At 34.9% G+C, this 20,263-nt stretch overlaps 1 protein-coding gene across 11 annotated transcripts in view; it reads right to left on the bottom strand.

The window, feature by feature from the left end:
- Window positions 1-20,263, bottom strand: part of RNF38 (ring finger protein 38) — a 228,885-nt gene that overhangs the window by 35,720 nt on the left and 172,902 nt on the right. For all 11 annotated transcript variants that reach the window (XM_056806714.1, XM_056806715.1, XM_056806716.1 and 8 more), the window contains one exon: window positions 2,723-2,913. In XM_056806714.1, coding sequence (XP_056662692.1) covers window positions 2,723-2,913 — 191 coding nt within the window. The remainder of the gene's footprint in view (window positions 1-2,722; window positions 2,914-20,263) is intronic.

Raw genomic sequence — 20,263 nt, 5'->3', positions numbered from 1 at the left:
ATGTCAAATAGAAGAATGTATGTTTCATACTTGAGGTTTTAGGGAGACACTGGAGATTACTGAGAAGGGGTGACATGGTCAGATTTTAGGAAACATACCTATGTCACAGTGCATGAAGGATGAATTGGATTGACAAGAGACTTGAGACCAACTTAGGAGGCAATTACTATGTCCAGGAGAGAGGTGATGATGGTCCCAACTATGGTGGCTATGGTATAAGTAGAAATATGGGAAGATATCAAAAATAACACTGAAGTTGCTTAGCTGGGTGACTGGAAGGATGGTGATCCTCTTGATAGAAATTAGGAGTGAGTTTATAAAAAAAGATAAGGAATACTACCTCAGACACAATGAGTTGGAAATGTCCAGTTGGTGAGGCAGGAATGGGTCTCAAGAAAGATTAGGTCTAGAATGGGGTGGGGAAATACACAGAGATGAAGGTAACCTAAACCTAAATCTGTTAATATACGTAAAATTCCCCACATATTGTAGCTCAACTCTAAGAAAAGGAGCCAGATATCTTCTTTCATCTCTTCTAGAACAAGCTTGGTCACAATTGCACATCACTCAAGATTTATTTTTTTCGTCACAGACATTTTATATTACTTCCTTGGTTCTAATTAAACTCTGTAGAAGTTTCCCCAAGCTTTTCTGAATAACCCATCATGTTTTCCCTGTCACAATGTCATTATATTCATGAACCACAAACTCCATTACAGTCAAATAGTCATTTCTTAATTGACGAGCATCTCCTCTATTTCCAATTCAATGCCATGAAAAGGGCTCTGACAAATATGAGAGATATGAGATATATGAGAGATGAGATGAGAGATGAGAGAGAGAAAGAGTGAGTATAAAGGCACATACTTTTCCCTAGTTTTTTTGAGCTCTTTGAGAAGTCCATGCCTATTAGTAGGATCTCTAGGTCTAAAGGATATGGATCCTTTAGTAACATTCTTATCATGATTCTGAGTTGCTTTCCAGAATGGAAAATAACTGTGCTAAAATTGTACTTGTCTTTCTGCAGTTAAATCAAAATGAACAATTCCTACTTCATTGATTGATAAATGAAAGAACTGAATAATAACTATTTTGGAATGTTAATCCAGAAATTTATTTTAACATATTATGATTTTTTCCTTATTTAATACTATTTCTTAATTGTTTCCCTAGCATTTAGCACAGTCTTTTGACACTTTATAAATGCTGAAAAGATGGGGTTTTTTTTCATTTCACAGAATTTGAATGAATCCTTTTCTATTATTTCCTCCTGACTTTTATAACTGTCATATAGATATGCTACTGATTCTTGCATCCTGCTTTAAGCTATCAGGTTTTTTTTTTTTATTATTATCTAGTGTTTTCTAAGCAAGCCATAAACAAATAAAGATAAAGATAATTTTGTATACACTTGAACCATGATTATTGCCTTTATTTTCTTCTTTTCTTATTGATTATGCTAGCATTTCTAGAACCGGGGGGAAAGGGACATTTTTGTTTTATTCCTTCCCAATGTAAATAATACCATCTTTTGTTTTTGGTAAACATTTTTAAATTGTATTTTAAAATGGCATTTGAAAACCTGTATTTTGAAGGGGGTATAGAGAGTTTCAATACCTTTAAAGGAAAACCCAGCATATTGTACAATAATTCAGTTCCAAACTGCTTTCCAGAATGGTTAGACCAATTCATATCTTCATCAACAGGGTATCAAGTGTATCTATTCCACACATACCTCTACTCCTCCAACAACTATCATTTTCTTTTTATCTTCTTTGCCAAACTGATAGATGTAAGGTGGAAAATTCTTTTAATTTGTATTCATTTTTATTAAGTGATTTGGGACATTTCTTCAAATACTAGTGGACACCTGGCATTTTTACTTTTGAGAACTACCTTGTAATATTCTTTGATCTATTTATCTACTTGAAGCAATTTCCTATATATTTAGGGATATCAAACCTTTATCAAAGAAATGTCCTACAATATACTTATCTCCTAGTTGATTGTTTCCTTTCTAATTATTACTGCATTAATTGTTTGTACAAGAACTTTTCAATTGCATATAATCAAAATAGTCCATTTTATCTCTTATAATTCTCTCCATTCCTTGTTTGGTTAAGAACTTTCCCTCATCTATAGTTGTGGATGGTGTCTTTCCTTTCTTCTTTAACTTGCTTACAATATAATGTTGAACATTCAGATTGGTATGTGGTGTGAAATATTGGTCTCAATCTAATTTCTCCCAAACAGTTTTCTTGTTTTCCTCGCAGTTTATGTCAAACAATGCGTATTGATCCCAACAGATTTGTTTTTTGTACATAATATTAATCTTCATGTTGTTGATTTATCTAATTTGTTTCAATGATTAAATCTATTTTAAAACCAGTACCAAGCAATGACTGAAAAAGACTGGTAATGAATCAGAAAGGGCAGAATGAAACATTTTCTAAAATCTAACATGTTGCTTTGTTTTGAATAACCATTCTTGTTACAAAAAGTGGCATTCAGGGGTAGAAAGTGCACCCAGTGATACAAAATAAAGGAAACAAAGAAAAGGGCAATAATGATATATCTCAAAGTTTAGAAGGAACACAGACAAGCAAAGCAGTTTTCTTGTATATTATCTGTTAAGTTCATAATAAAATGTAAAATAAAAATCTCTCTACATAACAGCTCAACAAAAGCTAAGGAAAATGTTCCCAAACACATATCTACCAACCTTCTTCTGTTGCGTGCAGGTGTGTTGCATCGTTCCCCTGAAAAATGATGCTGATTGGGTCGAACTGAAGGAGGCTGCCTATTTGATGTCATCTCCCATGGTCGCATTGGTGGTGATGGGGCTGGAGATGCTGTATAATCAAAGACTGAATGAGAAAGCCTCTGTCTCTTGGGACTTGGACTGTCTTCACTCTGCCAAATAAGACAAATATAGTGGGTATAATATTCCTCACCTTAAACATTCTGCATTGTTTTATAAAAGTGGCAGATACTTCCAAATTTTACCTCAAAGACAATTCTCTAAATAAAAATATTTTACACAAGTTAGTCTCATGGTGATTAATCATATAGTTAAGTTATTTACAACAGAGATAATATTTGAATGAATCATTTACTTTTATTTCTGAAACTAGACACATTCCCACTTATGACAATTGTAAAAGATAACTTTAAAACAAAGGATAATCCCTCCTCTTATCTGTACTTATTACTTTTTTTAACTTATTATTGCCACCAAATAGGGATTTAAATTTATTCCATTGTTAAATATCAGTAGCCAAAACGTGCGATAAAACTGAATATATTCGATCTTAGATCAGTTATAAGACTGTAACACAGAAAAATAACAGATTGATTAGATAGAAGTTTCAAAACTAAACTAATTCCCAGATAACAAGACTCCAGGTTACAGATATTTGCAAATGGTGACAATAAAATCTACAATGTTATATAAAAGGACCAAATTCCTACTTTCATCACTTACATCCCCACCCTTTGCCCACAATAAAACTTGACTTTCAAATAGTTTCAATGAATGACTACAATTAACATCAGCTAGAAATCATGTTTGTTTGTTAATTATAGAAGAACAACTAGTTACTATTACATAATATTAGAAGATATAAGTGATGCAGTGCTATTGGACGGACCTAAAATTGGAAAAGAGTGCATTTAATTCTTGCTTCAAACAGTTACTAGTTGTATGACCTTGGGCAACACAGCACTTCAGTTTCCTAAAATGAAGGGGAAGAACTCAATAACCACTAAAGTCTCTTCTAACTCAAAATCTACAAACTTATATTACACATATTAATTCTACTAAAGGGTAGCTATGATTGAAACAATACCAAATCACTTTTTGGTTTTCAATTTAGATACTTTTCATTATCACTAATCATGTCAAAAGCGAGAATATAACAACATTCAGAAAATATTTATTGTTCTTTTTTTTAAAAAGTTGAGGCAATGATATCCGGGTAAGCATGGCAGCAGTCTAGACACGGGACACTTCCTCTCCCCAGCACACACCAACAAAGACCACCTCAAAAGATCTTAAAAATCATTTTCAGAAGAACGGAGGAACTGTACAGTAGGGTGAAGCATTGAAGGTACTTGAGATTGGGGCATTTCCAAACTATAAGAGGGTAAAAAGGCTTCCGCCCAAATGCAAGCTGATCCACCCTCCCCCACCCCACTACAGAGCCGGAGCCGGAGCCAGAGCAAGCAGATGCCAAAACCAGCAAGCAAGTGAGGGGCACCTCTAGAGTGAGCAAGGAGCACCTCTAGGTCCTTAGGAGCTGATTAGGACCGCCAGGGACCTACCACTGAAAGTAGCTAGACAGGAAACCCCAGCGTGCGCAAGGGAGCAGAGACCTTAGGTGCTCAGAGCCAATGCACCCAACAGACCAGCGAGTGAGTGAGGAGCACCTCTAGAGTGAGAAAGGGGCACTTCTAGATCCTTGGGAGCTAACTAGGATCACCGGGGACCTACACCTGAAAGCAGCTAGACTGGAAACCCAGGTGGGCAGGGGAACACAGATCTTGGACGCACCTGGGAAGGTAGCACAGGGAAGAGCAGCAAAGGACAGCAGAGATTGGAGAGCTTGCCTCAGGCAAAATCCTTCCTCCTTAACTCCATACACAAAGAACCTACCCAGCTCACTCAGATTTCTGACTAAAAAGGGAAGAAAAACATACATGAAGATGGCCAATTCTGCACAGGAACCTCAAAATCATTCCAAAAACAAAAACAGAAACAAAGACAGAGACTTTCCAGAATTTTTACGGAGATAATACCCAGGATACACAGGAAATACTGGACAAAATTCAAAGGAAGGCAAAACCTTCTAAAAAAACGGAAATTGTCCACAAGCCCTGAAAGAATTTCAATTCAAGCTTATAAAAAAGATGGAAGCCCTCTGGAAAAAGATATGGGAACTGGTTCAAAACAAACAAACAAACAAAAACAATGGAAGAAATCATTCCTGAATACCAAAAGATTAAAGCAGAAAACCAAATGATTATAACAGAAAACAAGGTCTTAAGGACCAGAATTGAGCAACTGGAAACCAATGATCTTGCAAAACAGCAAGAATTAATAAAGCAACATCACAAGATTGACAAAATAGAAGAAAACATAAAATACCTCAATGACAAGGTGACAGATCAGGAAAACAGAGGAAGGAGAGACATTTTGAGAATCATTGGTCTATCTGAAAAGCCAGAAATTAACATAAATGTTGACACCACACTACAAGAGATCATCCAAGAAAACTGCCCTGAAGTTCTTGGGGGGGCGGGGCATTGAGAGTTCATAGAACACCCTCTACACTAAATCTCCAAAAAACAACTCCCAGAAATGTAATTGCCAAATTCCAGAGTTTTCAAGCTAAGGAGAAAATTCTACAAGAAGCCAAAAAGAGGATATCAGATACCAAGGAGCACCAATCAGGATCACACAAGACCTGGCAACTTCCACACTAAAGGATCGCAAGACCTGGAATATGATATTCAGAAAGGCAAGCGAACTGGGTCTTCAACCAAGAATCACCTATCCATCAAAACTGATTATATCCTTCCAGGGAAAAGTATGGGCATTCAACAAAAAAGATTTCCAAATATTTGGAAAGAAAAGACCAGAACTCAGTAAAAAGTATGGTTTCCAAACACAAAGATCAAGAAAAACATGAAAAGGTAAGTATGAAAGAGGGGGGAAAGGAGAAAAAAAAATTTTTTTTTATTCTAACTCTCTTTAAGGGCTACAATTAGATCAAATATATACATATATATGTATGTATGTATATTAATATATGGGAAAATGTTATTTGCAACTCTCAAAAAAGTTTTCATTATTACAGTAAATAGAAGAATAGGAAAAGATTGGGGCATTAAAGGCTATAAAATGACATGCAAAAAAAAAAAGAAAGAAAAAGGGTGGGGGGGAATCGATGATGGTACCAAGAGATACTTGAAAAAATAAATAGAATAATCTTTGTCACACAAAAAGATACACATGGGAAGGGGAGGGAAAGAATACTCTTAGGAGAGGGAGAGGAAGAGAGTGCTAATAGGTAATACTCGAACATTACTCTCAGTGAAATCAATTCTGAGAGGGAAGAGCATCTAGATCAATTGGGATCTTGAAGTCTATCTTATCCTACAGGGTAAAGGGGAAGTTAAAACTAAGGGTGGTAGGGGAGAGTGAGTACAAAACAGGGAGGGAAGGAGAGGGGGGAGGGAACTTAACAGACCCTAAAAAAACAAGAAGGGAACAAAAAGGGAAGGGCCAGAAAGGGAAGCATATTAAGGGAGGGGAATAGGGGGATTGACTAAAAGTAAACCACTGGGTTAAAAGTATGTGGCAACAAAAGAAAAAACAGAACTAGGAAAGGATAACAAAATGCTAGGGAATTCAAAAGTGACAATCATAACATTGAACATCAATGGAATGAACTCACTCATAAAACATAGATGAATAGGAGAGTGGATTAGAATCCAGAATCCTTCCATATGTTGTCTACAAGAAACACACCTGAGGTGGATAGATACTCACAAGGTCAGAATTAAAGATTAGAGTAAGACCTATTGGGCATCAACTGATAGAAAGAAGGCAGGAGTTGCAATCATGATATCTGACAAAGCCAAAGTAAAAATAGACCTGATTAAAAGGGACAGGGAAGGTAAATACATCCTGATAAAAAGAAGTATAGATAATGAGGAAATATCACAAATCAACATGTATGCACCAAATGGTATAGAATCCAAATTTTAAAAGGAGAAACTAGTGGAATTGAAGGAGGAAATAGATAGTAAAACTATACTCGTAGGAGACCTGAATCTACCATTATCAAATTTAGATAAATCAAATTTTAAAAAATCAACAAGAAAGAGGTAAATGAAATCTTAGGAAAATTGGAATTAATAGATGTATGGAGAAAAACAAATAAGGACAAAAAGGATACACCTTTTCAGCAGCACATGGTACGTTCACAAAGATTGACCATTTACTAGGTCATATAAACATGGCATACAAATGCAGAAAAGGAGAAATAATAAATGCAACCATCTCAGATCATAAGGCAATAAAAATAATGATCAGTAAGGGTACATAGAGAGCCAAATCAAAAATTAATTGGAATTTTAAAAATATGATTCTCCAAAATCAGTTAGAGAACAAATCATAGAAACAATTAATAATTTCATTGAAGAAAATGACAATGATGAGATATCCTTTCAAACTCTATGGGATGCAGCCAAAGCAGTATTCAGGGGAAAATGTATATCATTGAGTTCATATATTAACAAATTAGGGAGGGCAGAGGTCAATAAATTGGACATGCAAATCAAAAAACTTGAAAGTGTGAATTTCAAAACTACTCAACCCCATTCAGGCCATTCTTTAGAAGATAGTATTTAGCTATTTCCTGATCAATAACAATAGAGATACTTGGAATAAAAGAATCAGATCTTGGAAACTACAATCTCCACCCTACTCAGGGTAAAAAGATTAGGAAGGGCTGCAGTAAAACTCAAGATGTAATTATTTGAGAATATGGCCTTCAACAGACATGTGCAAAAAAGGACAGACCTCTGGGCGGTCCTAGGTCAAGCTAGAGCCACCACTGGCACATGTGAGACTCTGGAGGTCTCGGGACTTCCTGTGAGGAGGGAGAGTCAGTTGGAGGCTGGTTCTTAAGAGTTGGAGGAGCCCACGGACTGTTTTCTCCATTTTGGTCACGTGAGTGATAGGGACTGATGTGTTTCCTTGCCTTGGCTACCGCTTTGGCTCAGCCTGAGCAGAGTGGGTCTCTCTGTCTCTGTCTCTCTCTCCTCTCATACTTTCTTCCTCCTGTTTATAATTAAAACACCATAAAAAAATTGGCAGCTGACTTGAGTATTTCATTTAGGAATTACATAGCTGAATTCCTTGGCGACCTTCAATTTATATATATATATATATATATATAAAATCTTTTAAAGTGATTTAAATATCACAAAAGCAAACAGATTAAAAACCCCAAGAAGAAAACCAAATTAGAGATCCTAAACATGAAGGGAGAAATGAAGAAAACCAAATTAACAGTATCATGAATGGAAAGGGAGAACTCACCTCCAATGAAGCGGAAATTAAGGCAATAATTTAAAACAATTTTGCCCAATTATATGGCAATAAATATGCCAATCTAGGTGATACGGATGAATATTTACAAAAATATAAATTGCCTAGATTAAGAGAAGAAGATGTAAGAAAAAGAAATCGAACAGGCCATCAAAGAACTCATTAAGAAAAAATCCCCAGAACCACATGGATTCACAAGTGAATTCTATCAAACATTCAAAGAACAGCTAATCCCAATACTATACAAACTATTTGACATAATAAGCAAAGAGGGAGTTCTACCAAATTCATTTTATGACACAAACATGGTACTGATTCCAAAGCCAGGCAGGTCAAAAACGGAGAAAGAAAACTACAGACCAATCTCCCTAATGAATATAGATGCAAAAATCTTAAATAGGATACTAGTAAAAAGACTCCAGCAAGTGATCAGGAGGGTTATTCACTATGATCAGATAAGATTTATGCCAGGAATGCAGGGATGGTTCAATATTAGGAAAACCATCCAAATAATTGACCATATTAACAAGCAAAGCAAAAAAAACCCACATGATTATCTCAATAGATGCAGAAAAATCCTTTGACAAAATACAACACCCATTCCTATTGAAAACACTAGCAAGCATAGGAATAGAAGGTCCTTTCCTAAAAATAATAAACAGTATTTATCTAAAACCATCAGCCAACATCATCTGCAATGGGGATAAACTAGATGCATTCCCAATAAGATCAGGAGTGAAACAAGGATGCCCATTATCATCTCTATTATTTAACATTATACTATAAACACTAGCAGTAGCAATTAAAGAAGAAAAAGAAATTGAATGTATTAAAATTGGCAATGAGGAGACCAAGGTATCACTCTTTGCAGATGGTATGATGGTATACTTAAAGAATCCTAGAGATTCAACTAAAAAGCAAGTCTAAATAATCTACAACTTTAGCAAAGTTGCAGAATACAAAATAAACCCGCATAAGTCATCAGCATTTCTATATATCTCCAACACATCTCAGCAGCAAGAATTAGAAAGAAAAATTCCATTTAAAATCACCATAGATAATATAAAATCCTTAGGAATCTATCTGCTGAGACAAACACAGAAACTATATGAACACAACAAGAAAACACTTTCCACACAACTAAAACTAGATCTGAGCAATTGGGAAAACATTAACTGCTCATGGGTAGGACGAGCTAACATAATAAAAATAACCATTGTACTCAAATTAACTTATTTAGTGTCATACCCATTGAACTTCCAAAAAACTTTTTACTGAATTAGAAAAAAACCGTAACAAAGTTCGTTTGGAAAAACAAAATATCAAGGGTATCCAGGGAAATCATGAAAAAAAAAATTACAAAGGAAGGTGGCCTTGCAGTACCAGATCTCAAACTATATTATAAAGCAGTGGTCATCAAAACAATTTGGTACTGGGTAAGAGACAGAAAGGAGGATCAGTGGAATAGAATTCGGGTAAGTGACCTCAGCAAGACAGTCTATGACAAACCCAAAGATCCCAACTTTTGGGACAAAAATCCACTATTTGATAAAAACTGCTGGGAAAATTGGAAGACAGTGTGGGAGAGATTAGGTTTGGATCAACATCTCACACCCTACACCAAGATAAACTCAGAATGGGGGAATGACTTGAACGTAAAGAAGGATGTGAACACAGAATAGTATACATGTCAGACCTTTGGAAAGGGAAAGATTTTAAACCAAGCAAGACTTAGAAAGAGTCACAAAATGTAAAATAAATAATTTTGACTACATCAAATTAAAAAGGTTTTGTACAAACAAAACCAATGAAACCAAAATCAGAAGGGAAATAACAAACTGGGAAACAATCTTCATAACAAAAACCTCTGAGCAAAGGTCTAATTATTCAAATTTACAAGGAGCTAAATCAATTGTACAAAAAAAAAAATCAAGCCATTCTCCAATTGATAAATGGGCAAAGGACATGAATAGGCAGTTTTCAGTCAAAGAAATCAAAACCATTAATAAACACATGAAAGTGTTCTAAATCTCTGATAATCAGAGAGATGCAAATCAAAACAACTCTGAGGTATCACCTCACACCTAGCAGATTGGCTAACATGACAGCAAAGAAAAGTAATGAATGCTGGAGGGGATGTGGCAAAGTCCGGACATTCATGCATTACCGGTGGAGTTGTGAACTGATCCGACCGTTCTGGAGGGCAATTTGGAACTATGCCCAAAGGGCGCTGAAAGACTGCCTACCTTTTGATCCAGCCATAGCACTGCTGGGTTTGTACCCCAAAGAGATAATAAGGAAAAAGACTTGTACAAGAACATTCATAGATGTACTCTTTGTGGTGGCCAAAAATTGGTAAATGAGGGGATGCCCTTCAATTGGGGAATGGCGGAACAAATTGTGGTATCTGTTGGTGATGGAATATTACTGTGCTCAAAGGAACAATGAACTGGAGGAATTCCATGGTAACTGGAACAACCTCCAGGGATTGATGCAGAGTGAGAGGAGCAGAACCAGGAAAACACTGTACACAGAGACTTATACATTGTGGCAAATTGAATGTCATGGACTTCTCCATTAGTGGCAATGCAGTGATCCTGAACAACCCGGAGGGATCTATGAGAAAAAACACTATCCACATTCAGAGGAAACACTGTAGGAGCAGAAATACAGAAGAAAAGCAACTGCTTGTCTACATGGGTCAAGGGGTTAAGATTGGGGATGTAGACTCTAAATGAACATCCTAGTACAAATACCAACAACATGGAAAGGGGTATGATCAAGGACATATGCAATACCCAGTGGAACTTGTGCGTCAGCTATGGGAGGGGTGGCGGGAGGGGAGAGAGGAATAGAAAATGATTTTTGTATCCAAGGAATGTTTGAAATTGACCAAATAAAATAATGTTTAAAATCTAAGGAAAAAAAAAGTTGAGGCAAACAGAAAAATGGTTGTGATTTCATTGAAATTGGAATGTTAACCAATTAGTAAGCAGTTATAATATATCATTTTAAATTATTCAATCACACTATTCCAAATATCAGCAAGCTATTTTCCTATTATATTAAGTGGCAATATATATCCTTTTTAAATATATAAGGAGGAGGCAGCTGGGTAGCTCAGTGGATTGAAAGCCAGGACTAGAGATAGGAGGTCCTAGGTTCAAATCTGCCCTCAGACACTTCCCAGCTATGTGACCCTGGGCAAGTCACTTAACCCCCATTGTCTAGCCCTTACCACTCTTCTGCCTTGGAACCAATACACAGTATTGATTCCAAGACAGGAAGGTAAGGGTTAAAATAAATAAATATATATATATATATATATATATATTATATATATATATATATATATATAAACATATATATATATATATATGGAAATTAAGAAACCTACACAATAATAATAAAAAAACATTCTTTTGAAATACAATTTTGTTTTCATTATCTATATTGACAACAAAGGAAATGGGGGCAGGTAGGTGACTCAGTGGATTGTGGTCCAGGCCCAGAGATGGGAGGTTCTGGGTTCAAATTCCTGGTCTGAGATTTTCCTAGCTGTTTGACTCTGGGCATGTGACATAACCCCTTACTGCCTACCCCTTATCAGTCTTCTGCCTTGGAATTAATATTTAGTATGGATTCTAAAGAAGGTTAAGGCTTTCAAAGCAAAACAAACAAACAAATCTGTGACTTAGGTAGACTGTTCAACACAAAATCAAAGCAAGTCAGTCTATCATTTGACCAGACCCCAAGAGACAAAACATGTGAGTGGTAGGTAGAGATGGCTGTTTTGGAATGCTGAGTGGGGCCACAGGAAAGAATAACAGGGCTTCTCCTCTTAAGTGGCAATAGCAATATTGATAAGATTATGGTTCTAGAACTTAAAGGGAGAGGAGGAAGAGAGTATGGGTGGACTCTTGTGGAAATACTGAAGATGGTCTAGATGTCAGTAAAGTATAGCTAAACACACCCCACCGCTACCAATATAATGGGAGAAGTGAGGCACTCAGCAATCAAGACAGTGCAGGCCACAGGCCAGAAAATACAGTTCTGAAACAGTTAAATTTCCAGCATGGTTTCTAGTGTGTAGACTCAAATAATCTCTTTCAACATCATTCTTGCTAAATATAAGATAATAAACATTGCTAAATAAAAGGAAGTATGAATGTTTCAAAAAACAAAATCCTTTGATACCACAAGAACAATCAGATAATTGTTTGAATCTTTCCACAATTAAACAGATTAAATGTTTCTATAAAATGCATAGGTGTATTCCAAACTAAATTTTAAAAATAGAATCCAGCAAAATGCTCCATACAGGAAACATTTATTCCAGAAAAAGTTGGATGATTATTCCACTTCACTATGAAATAAACTATTTAAGCACCTGAAAAGCTATTATATGCATTTATTTTATGATATTACTAAAGGATCAGAGTTTTTAGTTGTATATAAGTAAATATGGCCATCAGAACTTTTTGAATAACATTTAAAGCATCTAAAGCTGAAGGAATGACTTCATGGCTTGGCATGGAAATTATGTACTGTATGTCTGAGTAGCAACTAAATTATTCATTATCAATGACTCAAAATAAACAACTGGTTTAAAGTTTAACATGCTACTAAAAAAAAACAGGAATGGCATTCAGGATATACTCAATTAAAATATAGCTGAATCTCACAAAAATTTCATGTATGAATAAATTGGTATGCACAACAGTGGTTACTGAAATACTCTCTTCTCCCTTTTGGGTTCATTTAATAAGGTCTAAGACACTCCCCCCAAAATTTTTAATACCTTCTCTTCTTTCAGATACCATATGTATCAATGTCTCAACACCCTATAATTAGGAGCCTTGCAGCATGGGTCTCTTCTATGTATAGACAGTTCTCTCCTTGGAACCTATGCCCCCTACAAAACAGGTACAATCCAGGGAGCTTCTTTGCCTGGCCAGTCTCAAACTGCAAGAGTTCACTGCCTGGGGTGCCCCAACAACCACAGTAGTTTTCCTGCTGAGAGTAAAATTTACATAAGGCCAAAAATAAGAACTACCTGTACATAGCCTTTCTAGCATGAAGAATCTGTCAGGAGTTAGGCTCTTTTGGCAAGGCCTGTAATAAACTAGAGTCATCTCCATGCCATGGAGAGGCATGAGAATTAAGTTCAATAAATATCAAGAATAAACATTACTATCATTTGTTGAGAATGAAGTGGTAAAAATATGTTAGTGGGAAACAGGCAGTCTACTACATCAGTGGTGGGGCTACAGACTTGCAGAAAACATTTGGAAAATTATGACATTAAATCATGTAACTGTCATTCCATTGCTAGAAATGTATCATGATAAGAAGGTATATAAAAATATTTTAGTGTAAAATAGGGAGAATTGCCCCATTCTTAATGGCAAACAACTGAAATCACTTATATATCTAATAACTGGTGGAGTAAGTTGTGATATTTGAATGTAATATATTATTCTCAATTCTCTACTTGAATAAGATCACACCAAAAAATGGAATTATTAAAAACAATGCAGACTATAACTATAACCCAACCACTCCTTCCAATCCTAGTAAGATTTCTGTGTACGTATTCTCAAAATTTTGCTGAGGGGTGGCTCCCCAATATGTTGAAGGCCTTAATAATATTCTCCTGATATTTTAAGTGTATCAATAGAGCACTCTGGTATTCCATTTACATAATTAGTCAATTTTCCTCATTATACAAATTGAAAAACTATTAAACTTTTAAAATAAGATACACAGCAATGCCATACCTATTGTGGAAGTTACGTTTCAGAAACCCCCCCCTCACCATAGGTGAAAATCCACAAGGTAGCAATGTTATGTTTACTTTATTATTTATATGTATTTTAAGACTTTATAAGCCATTCCCACTTTTTTCAACGTTTCCCACACTCTTATAAACACTGAGCCAATCAGCGCCCAGGAAACACAGCACTGTGGTTGGTCGCCTTTTATTCCATCAGCCAATTGTGTGCTGTGTACAACCTCATGTTGGCAAACTTGTGCAAGTGGTAGTGGCATACTGCCTTTCTATTTGTGTACAGTATGGTATTCATCCACAAAATCCTGCATAGTGAAAACTCCCTGATACAGAATTAGATATATATATTTTAAAACTCGTGATATTGAAGCCACGATAAGTGAACCACAATATAGCAAGGGATGACTGTAGTCCTAATATCTAAACCAGACTATATTTCTTATTTGTAATCGTAAAGTGTATGATTTCTTCTAATTCTTTTTAAAAAAAGATTATCTCTAATATGTTTCTAGTGAATCCCCACTGTGCATGATGCTTGCTTTCTATTATAGACACTTCAAAAGTAGTTATTTTGAATGAGATATCCCTTTCTATTACTACCTTGTTAGAATATAAAAATGCTATTGCTTTCTGTGGGTTCATTCTGCAGCCTGAAATTTTGTTGAAGCTATTGTTTCAATTAGTTTATGTACTAATTGCTGAGCATTTTGTATGTAAACCATCATGTCATCAAATAGCCTTTTCTCCTTAATGTCTATCACTCTGCCTGAATTTCTCTCTATTCTTACTACTTTGGCTAGCATTTATGTGAAACGACTGACTCTCTATTACTTAGAAGATAAAACGATATCAAATACTGGTGGAGAGAGAAGAAATCATTGCTTTGATGCCAATATTGTCCAGTATCACAAATCATCTAGTCCAGTTCTACCATTGGGGCCCTGCCTATGATCATTTTCTTTCTCCTCTGTGGGTCTATGCCCTCACACATTTCTGGATGCTTGGTTACCTTACAAGCTCCAATTTCCTTTTTCCCTGAAGCATAATGTTGTATCCATAGAGGCACAATATTCTCTTCCAGAAAATGGTCTCATACAATGTATCAAGGTTAAGCTTTAGCTACCTCTACCTAATGCTTTTTAAAACTGCAGATCATACAAGCAATTTTAAAAAATATCCTTTCATATAAATGTTCAAAGAAGAGACATAAAATGTGTTTCACAACTATAAAAAGGATCAGTCAAAATTAAAAGTATTTTGAAAGAAACACAATTGGTTCTTCCATTTAAGAAGAGGTGTGCTATGTTAACAGTTTATATCTGAGGTCCACTACAGTATGATTATTACTGAATTTGAAATTCATGGCTTTTGGTTAGAATTTTTAATATGCTACCCATAAGAAATGGACTAAGTCACTTATCTTCTCTTGATCACAGTTTCCTTAGGTGTAAAATGAGTGCAATAGACTAGATAACTTACTCCTAAAGTCTTCCTTGTAATTCTCTATTTTCTTAAATATTGTTTCCATTTTGGTCTCAAAAGGTCACTGAAATCAATTTAAAGTCTAACAACGCACTTTTCTCACTAAAAGCTTGTAAGGTTAAGAAAAAGACATTTTATAGATAAGGAAATTGAAATTCTGGAGATAAGAAGACTTGAGTTTGAATCTTGCCCAAGTATTTCTTAGCTGTGTAATCTTGGAAAAGTCATTTAATCTCTGTCTCAGTTTTCTCATCTACAAAACTGAACTAATTAACAGAATTAAATGAGGTAACATATGAAAAACACTTTGCAAACTTTAAAGTGCTACATAAAAATTATCTATTGTAGTCTGGAAAAGATTTGTAATTTTTAGTTATTTACAATCTCAACACGAGTGAATAGGATGACATGTTGATCACAAAATATAATTATATCTTTAGCCAAAGTTTGAAAAGGTATAGGGTAAAGCGGTGATAGTTCTATTATATTTTGCCCTAGTCAGACATCTAGAGTACTTTGTGTTCAGTTCTGGACATGTATAAGCTGGAGATCTTCCAAATGAAACTGATCATGATGATAGAGGACCATGAGATCGTATCATATCGATTCCATAAGCATTTAAGTGTCTGTTATGTACAAAGTCCTATACTGGTTAAATAAAAACAAAAATGAAAAGCAATCCTATTAAACTCTTAACAGAATCAATTGAGCAACTAGAAATATTAATCTTGGAGTAGCAAAAACTTAGGAGAAATATGACAGCTATCTTGCAATATCTGAAGAATTGTCATGTGGAAGAAGTATTAGACTTGTTCTGTCTATTTCAAACACAAAGACACAACACCAAGAGAAATGATAAATCGACACATTTAGGCTGGCTACAAAGAAAAACTTCTTAATAAAAAGCTCTGCAGAAGTAGAATAGACTGTTCCAGTAAGAAGTGTATTATGCCTCACTAGAGATCTTCAAACAACTTGGCTGTTCAACGAAAAGAAATTTTTAGTCAAGCAAAATACTTAGTCAAGTAAATGGCCTCAAGTACCTTGCATTCCTTCTGGTTCTGTGTAATTTTTAAAAGAAGGGCAACATCAGTAAAATTTAGGAATTATGAATATTTTACAACTTGAAAATGTTAACACACAATGTGTGTCTCCCTAGTTTCATTAACAAAAATGAAATTCAACTACTAAACAGCTAGTCTTTTCATAGTCTCCTCTATGTGGCAATCCCTGTACCAACTGCTTCACAAATATTTCATTTGATATACCAAACAATCTTGGGGGATAGGTGTTATTATCATACCCATTTTACAGTAGAAGAAACTGCCATTCCATTAACATTCAAATTGTCATACTATAAGGGTGCCTTCTACAGCTGAAGTCCAAAATTACATTAGTTAAAATAGATGCAATCAATTTTCAATTACTTTTGGTAATGGGAAACAGGAAGAACAAAATTTATAAATTCACAACCTTCTGGTAGTTCCAGCATCCTCTCCAGAATACTTAATGCTACATTTCACTCAATGAGGAAAGAGAACGGAGGAGGAATTGAGAGAAGGGAGTAGATCAAAGGGAATATTATTAGTCTTAAGCAAAACAAATGCCAAGCATATACAAAGAAATTTATAGTTCTTTTAGGTGGAAAAGAATGGGAATCTAACCAGGTAATCATAAACTGGGCAATAGATGAGTAAGTTATAGTATATAAATGTGATGGAATAATACTGTACCACTCTCTTATCAGTGTAATGACCAAACAAACTCAGAGGGTGAAACATGTCCACTTCAACAAAGAGATGAAAGACTCATGCAGAATGAGACAATTAGTTTTTGGACATGACATGTAAAAAGTTGTTTTTGATTGATTATTCATGTATGCAATGAGGAGAATACTGGCTGATTAAAGCAAATGAGTGGGATAGTTATGTGGCTCAGGGACTAGAGAGCCAGGCCTGGAGACTAGAGGTTCTAGGTTTATATGTGGCCTCAGCCACTTTCTAACTGCATGATGCTGGACGAGTCATTTACCCAACTGCCTACCTTAAAGCTTTTCTGTCTTAGAATTGATACTAAGACAGAAAGTAGGAGTTTAAAATGGGGGGAGGGAGAGCCCTACAAACTTATACTTTAATAAATCTCTTTATCTTATTAATTTAGGCCATGTTCCAAACTTTTTGATCTTAGGATCCCTTTATACTCTTAAAAACTGAGGGTCCCTCAAAGAACTCTGGTTTTCTTCATATGGGATATCAATATTTACAATATTTTTTAAAGCTCATTTCATCATGGAAACAGTTTTGACCAGATGGAACATAAAGGGTCTTGTGGAGCTCTGATTTGTGAAGACTATATCACTAGTATAAGCACCACACCTCCAACATTACCGATCACAAGTCAGTCATATCCTCTAAATCCTAAGTTCTTCTTGTCTGTTACCTAACATATGGCTGAATGTTTCTCTAGGTCAATATTGCAAGTTTAACAGCTGAATGCTCAGGATATCTATCACATTATGCCTAGCTTTCAATACACAAATGATCAGCCTGTTTCCTTTTCTGATCATATATTTTCAAGTTATCTTTGATGGAATTTCTTATAAACAAGTTACTTTGGTACTATGCATTATTCCACCATACATGTCTTTATTGCCCTCAATTATGATTCTACTAACAGTGGTATTCCCTGATTCAGGAACAATATTAATAATTAAAAGATTTTTATTTTAGGGAACTACTTGTAATCAATGAAAGAGCTTTTGAATTTCCTAAATGCAATTATGCCTATTCTATTCCTTTAATTAATTTCTAAACCAATCTCACTGTTCACTTGACCCGCCTTTCCAAAGTACGTACTGATAGTTATAGGACCTGACAAACTCAAAGGGCTCTCTACCCAACAGCTTATTGTTAACAGTCATTTTTCATCTATATGGTTTTTTTTTCTCTATATATTGCAGAATATAGAACTTAGGTCAAAGAATAATTTCTTTAAAATTTCTGATTAAATAAGCATTCAGTAAGGAAAGGAGAATTTAAATTAAACTGGACCATAAATGAGTAATCAGCACTCATCATTGTTTGAAAGCAGCACATATTTCCTACTTCCTAAAAAAATCTAGAAATATACATTTACCTTAGGTATTTCATTTTATAATTGGGAACTAATGTATTAACCTACCTAACTCCATTTTCAGATGTTTAGGATGCCAAAGAAAATGAATAAAATACTTCAATGCATCTTTGAATTTATTAATGTGGGTGTTCTGTAACTTATTGCCAGCAATATTTCAGACAATAGCAATCTCCCAAATAGATACATGTAAAGGGTAATGTCCTAAACAAATAAGAGGTAAAAGAAGGAAGTTCCTTTCACATCATGGACAAGGAAAGAGTTCCTGACTAAACAAGAGAAAGAAAAGATCATGGAAAAAGAAATCGATAACTTAGATTACAAGAGTCATTCCTAAACAGCTAAATGTTGAAAAGAATAGGAAAGGGTAGTTCTCAAAATATGAATGGCAAGCTATCAACAATCATAAAAAGGAAAAAAAAAATTCTACAATACTTATAAGAAAAAGGTATTTGGAATATGAACAACTTTGAAATTAAATTTATACTTGTATATTGTCCAAAGATGACAAAAAAGGAAAATGACAATTTTTAGAGAAGCAGTGGAAGAACAGACGTACTAACACATTGTTGGTGGGACTACAAATTGATACAAATAGTTTGGCAAACAACTTGCATCACAACACCTCCTTCCCCAATAACATAATTGCTGTTGACCTAGTGACGCTTTTATTTTGGTTTATCTTTTGTTTTCCAAGAGGACTGATGCTATCATAAGGTGAAGTCTTGACCTAGAGATTTCCCTACCAGGAATATATCTCAAAGAGATGATATAAAGAAGGAAAGGTCTCATTTAGAAAAATATTTACAACACTTTTTGTTAAAGCACAGAACTGAAAACAAAATGAAGGGCCTAGGAATTGGGAATGGTTGAACAAATTATGACATATGAATGCAATGAAATATCAGTGTACAACAAGAAATTGAAAAAAAGAGACAGAATGGGAAAAATATGGGAAGACTTGTAAAAACTGAGACAGGGGGGCAGCTAGGTAGCACAGTGGATAGTATGAGGACTGGAGTTGGGTGGACCTGGGTTCAAATTTGACCTTGGATACTTCCTAGCCATGTGGCCCTGAACAAGTCACTTAACCTCAATAGACTATCACTTACCACTCTTCTGCCTTAGAATTGATACTAAGGCAGAAGGTAAGGATTTAAAAAACAAAACAAAAAACTGAGGTAATCTGAAGTGAGCAGACCTAGGAAAAAAGGTATAAATGACAACACTCTAAGGAAAAACAACTATGAAAAATTTAAGAACTATAATCAACACGATGATAAATCATGTCCCCAAAAGACTGATTATGAATTATTCTCACTACCTTCTTGGCAGAAAGCTGATGAAGAATGAAGCATATCATTTTCAGATAAGGTCAATGTGTGGATTTATTTTGCTTGACTAATTTTTTAAATAGGTTTTTAAGAAATTGTTGTTTTGAGAGGGAGAGGTGCTTCCACAAAAAAAAAGGAAAAAAATAATCAATCAACAGCACAATTTAAAAAATACACAAAAGAGAATTTAGAAGTTCAGAAGAAGACTGATATAAGCAGGCAGTGTTGTTATAATTAAGGTCAATACACACACGCAAAATATATGTGTGTGTGTGTGTGTGTGTGTGTGTATATAAAAAACTCAAGATTCTTGGTGCCATATACCATACTATGTTTCTGTTCTTTGTATAGATGTTCATTTCTGTTAAACTTAAAGACAAAAAAGTTTTTGTTTTTAAATATAAG

This window comes from Monodelphis domestica, chromosome 7 (genome assembly GCF_027887165.1).
Source record: "Monodelphis domestica isolate mMonDom1 chromosome 7, mMonDom1.pri, whole genome shotgun sequence".
Classification (NCBI taxonomy): domain Eukaryota; kingdom Metazoa; phylum Chordata; class Mammalia; order Didelphimorphia; family Didelphidae; genus Monodelphis; species Monodelphis domestica.
Note: the sequence above shows the minus strand (reverse complement) of the source record. Positions and strands in the feature narration are given on the sequence as shown.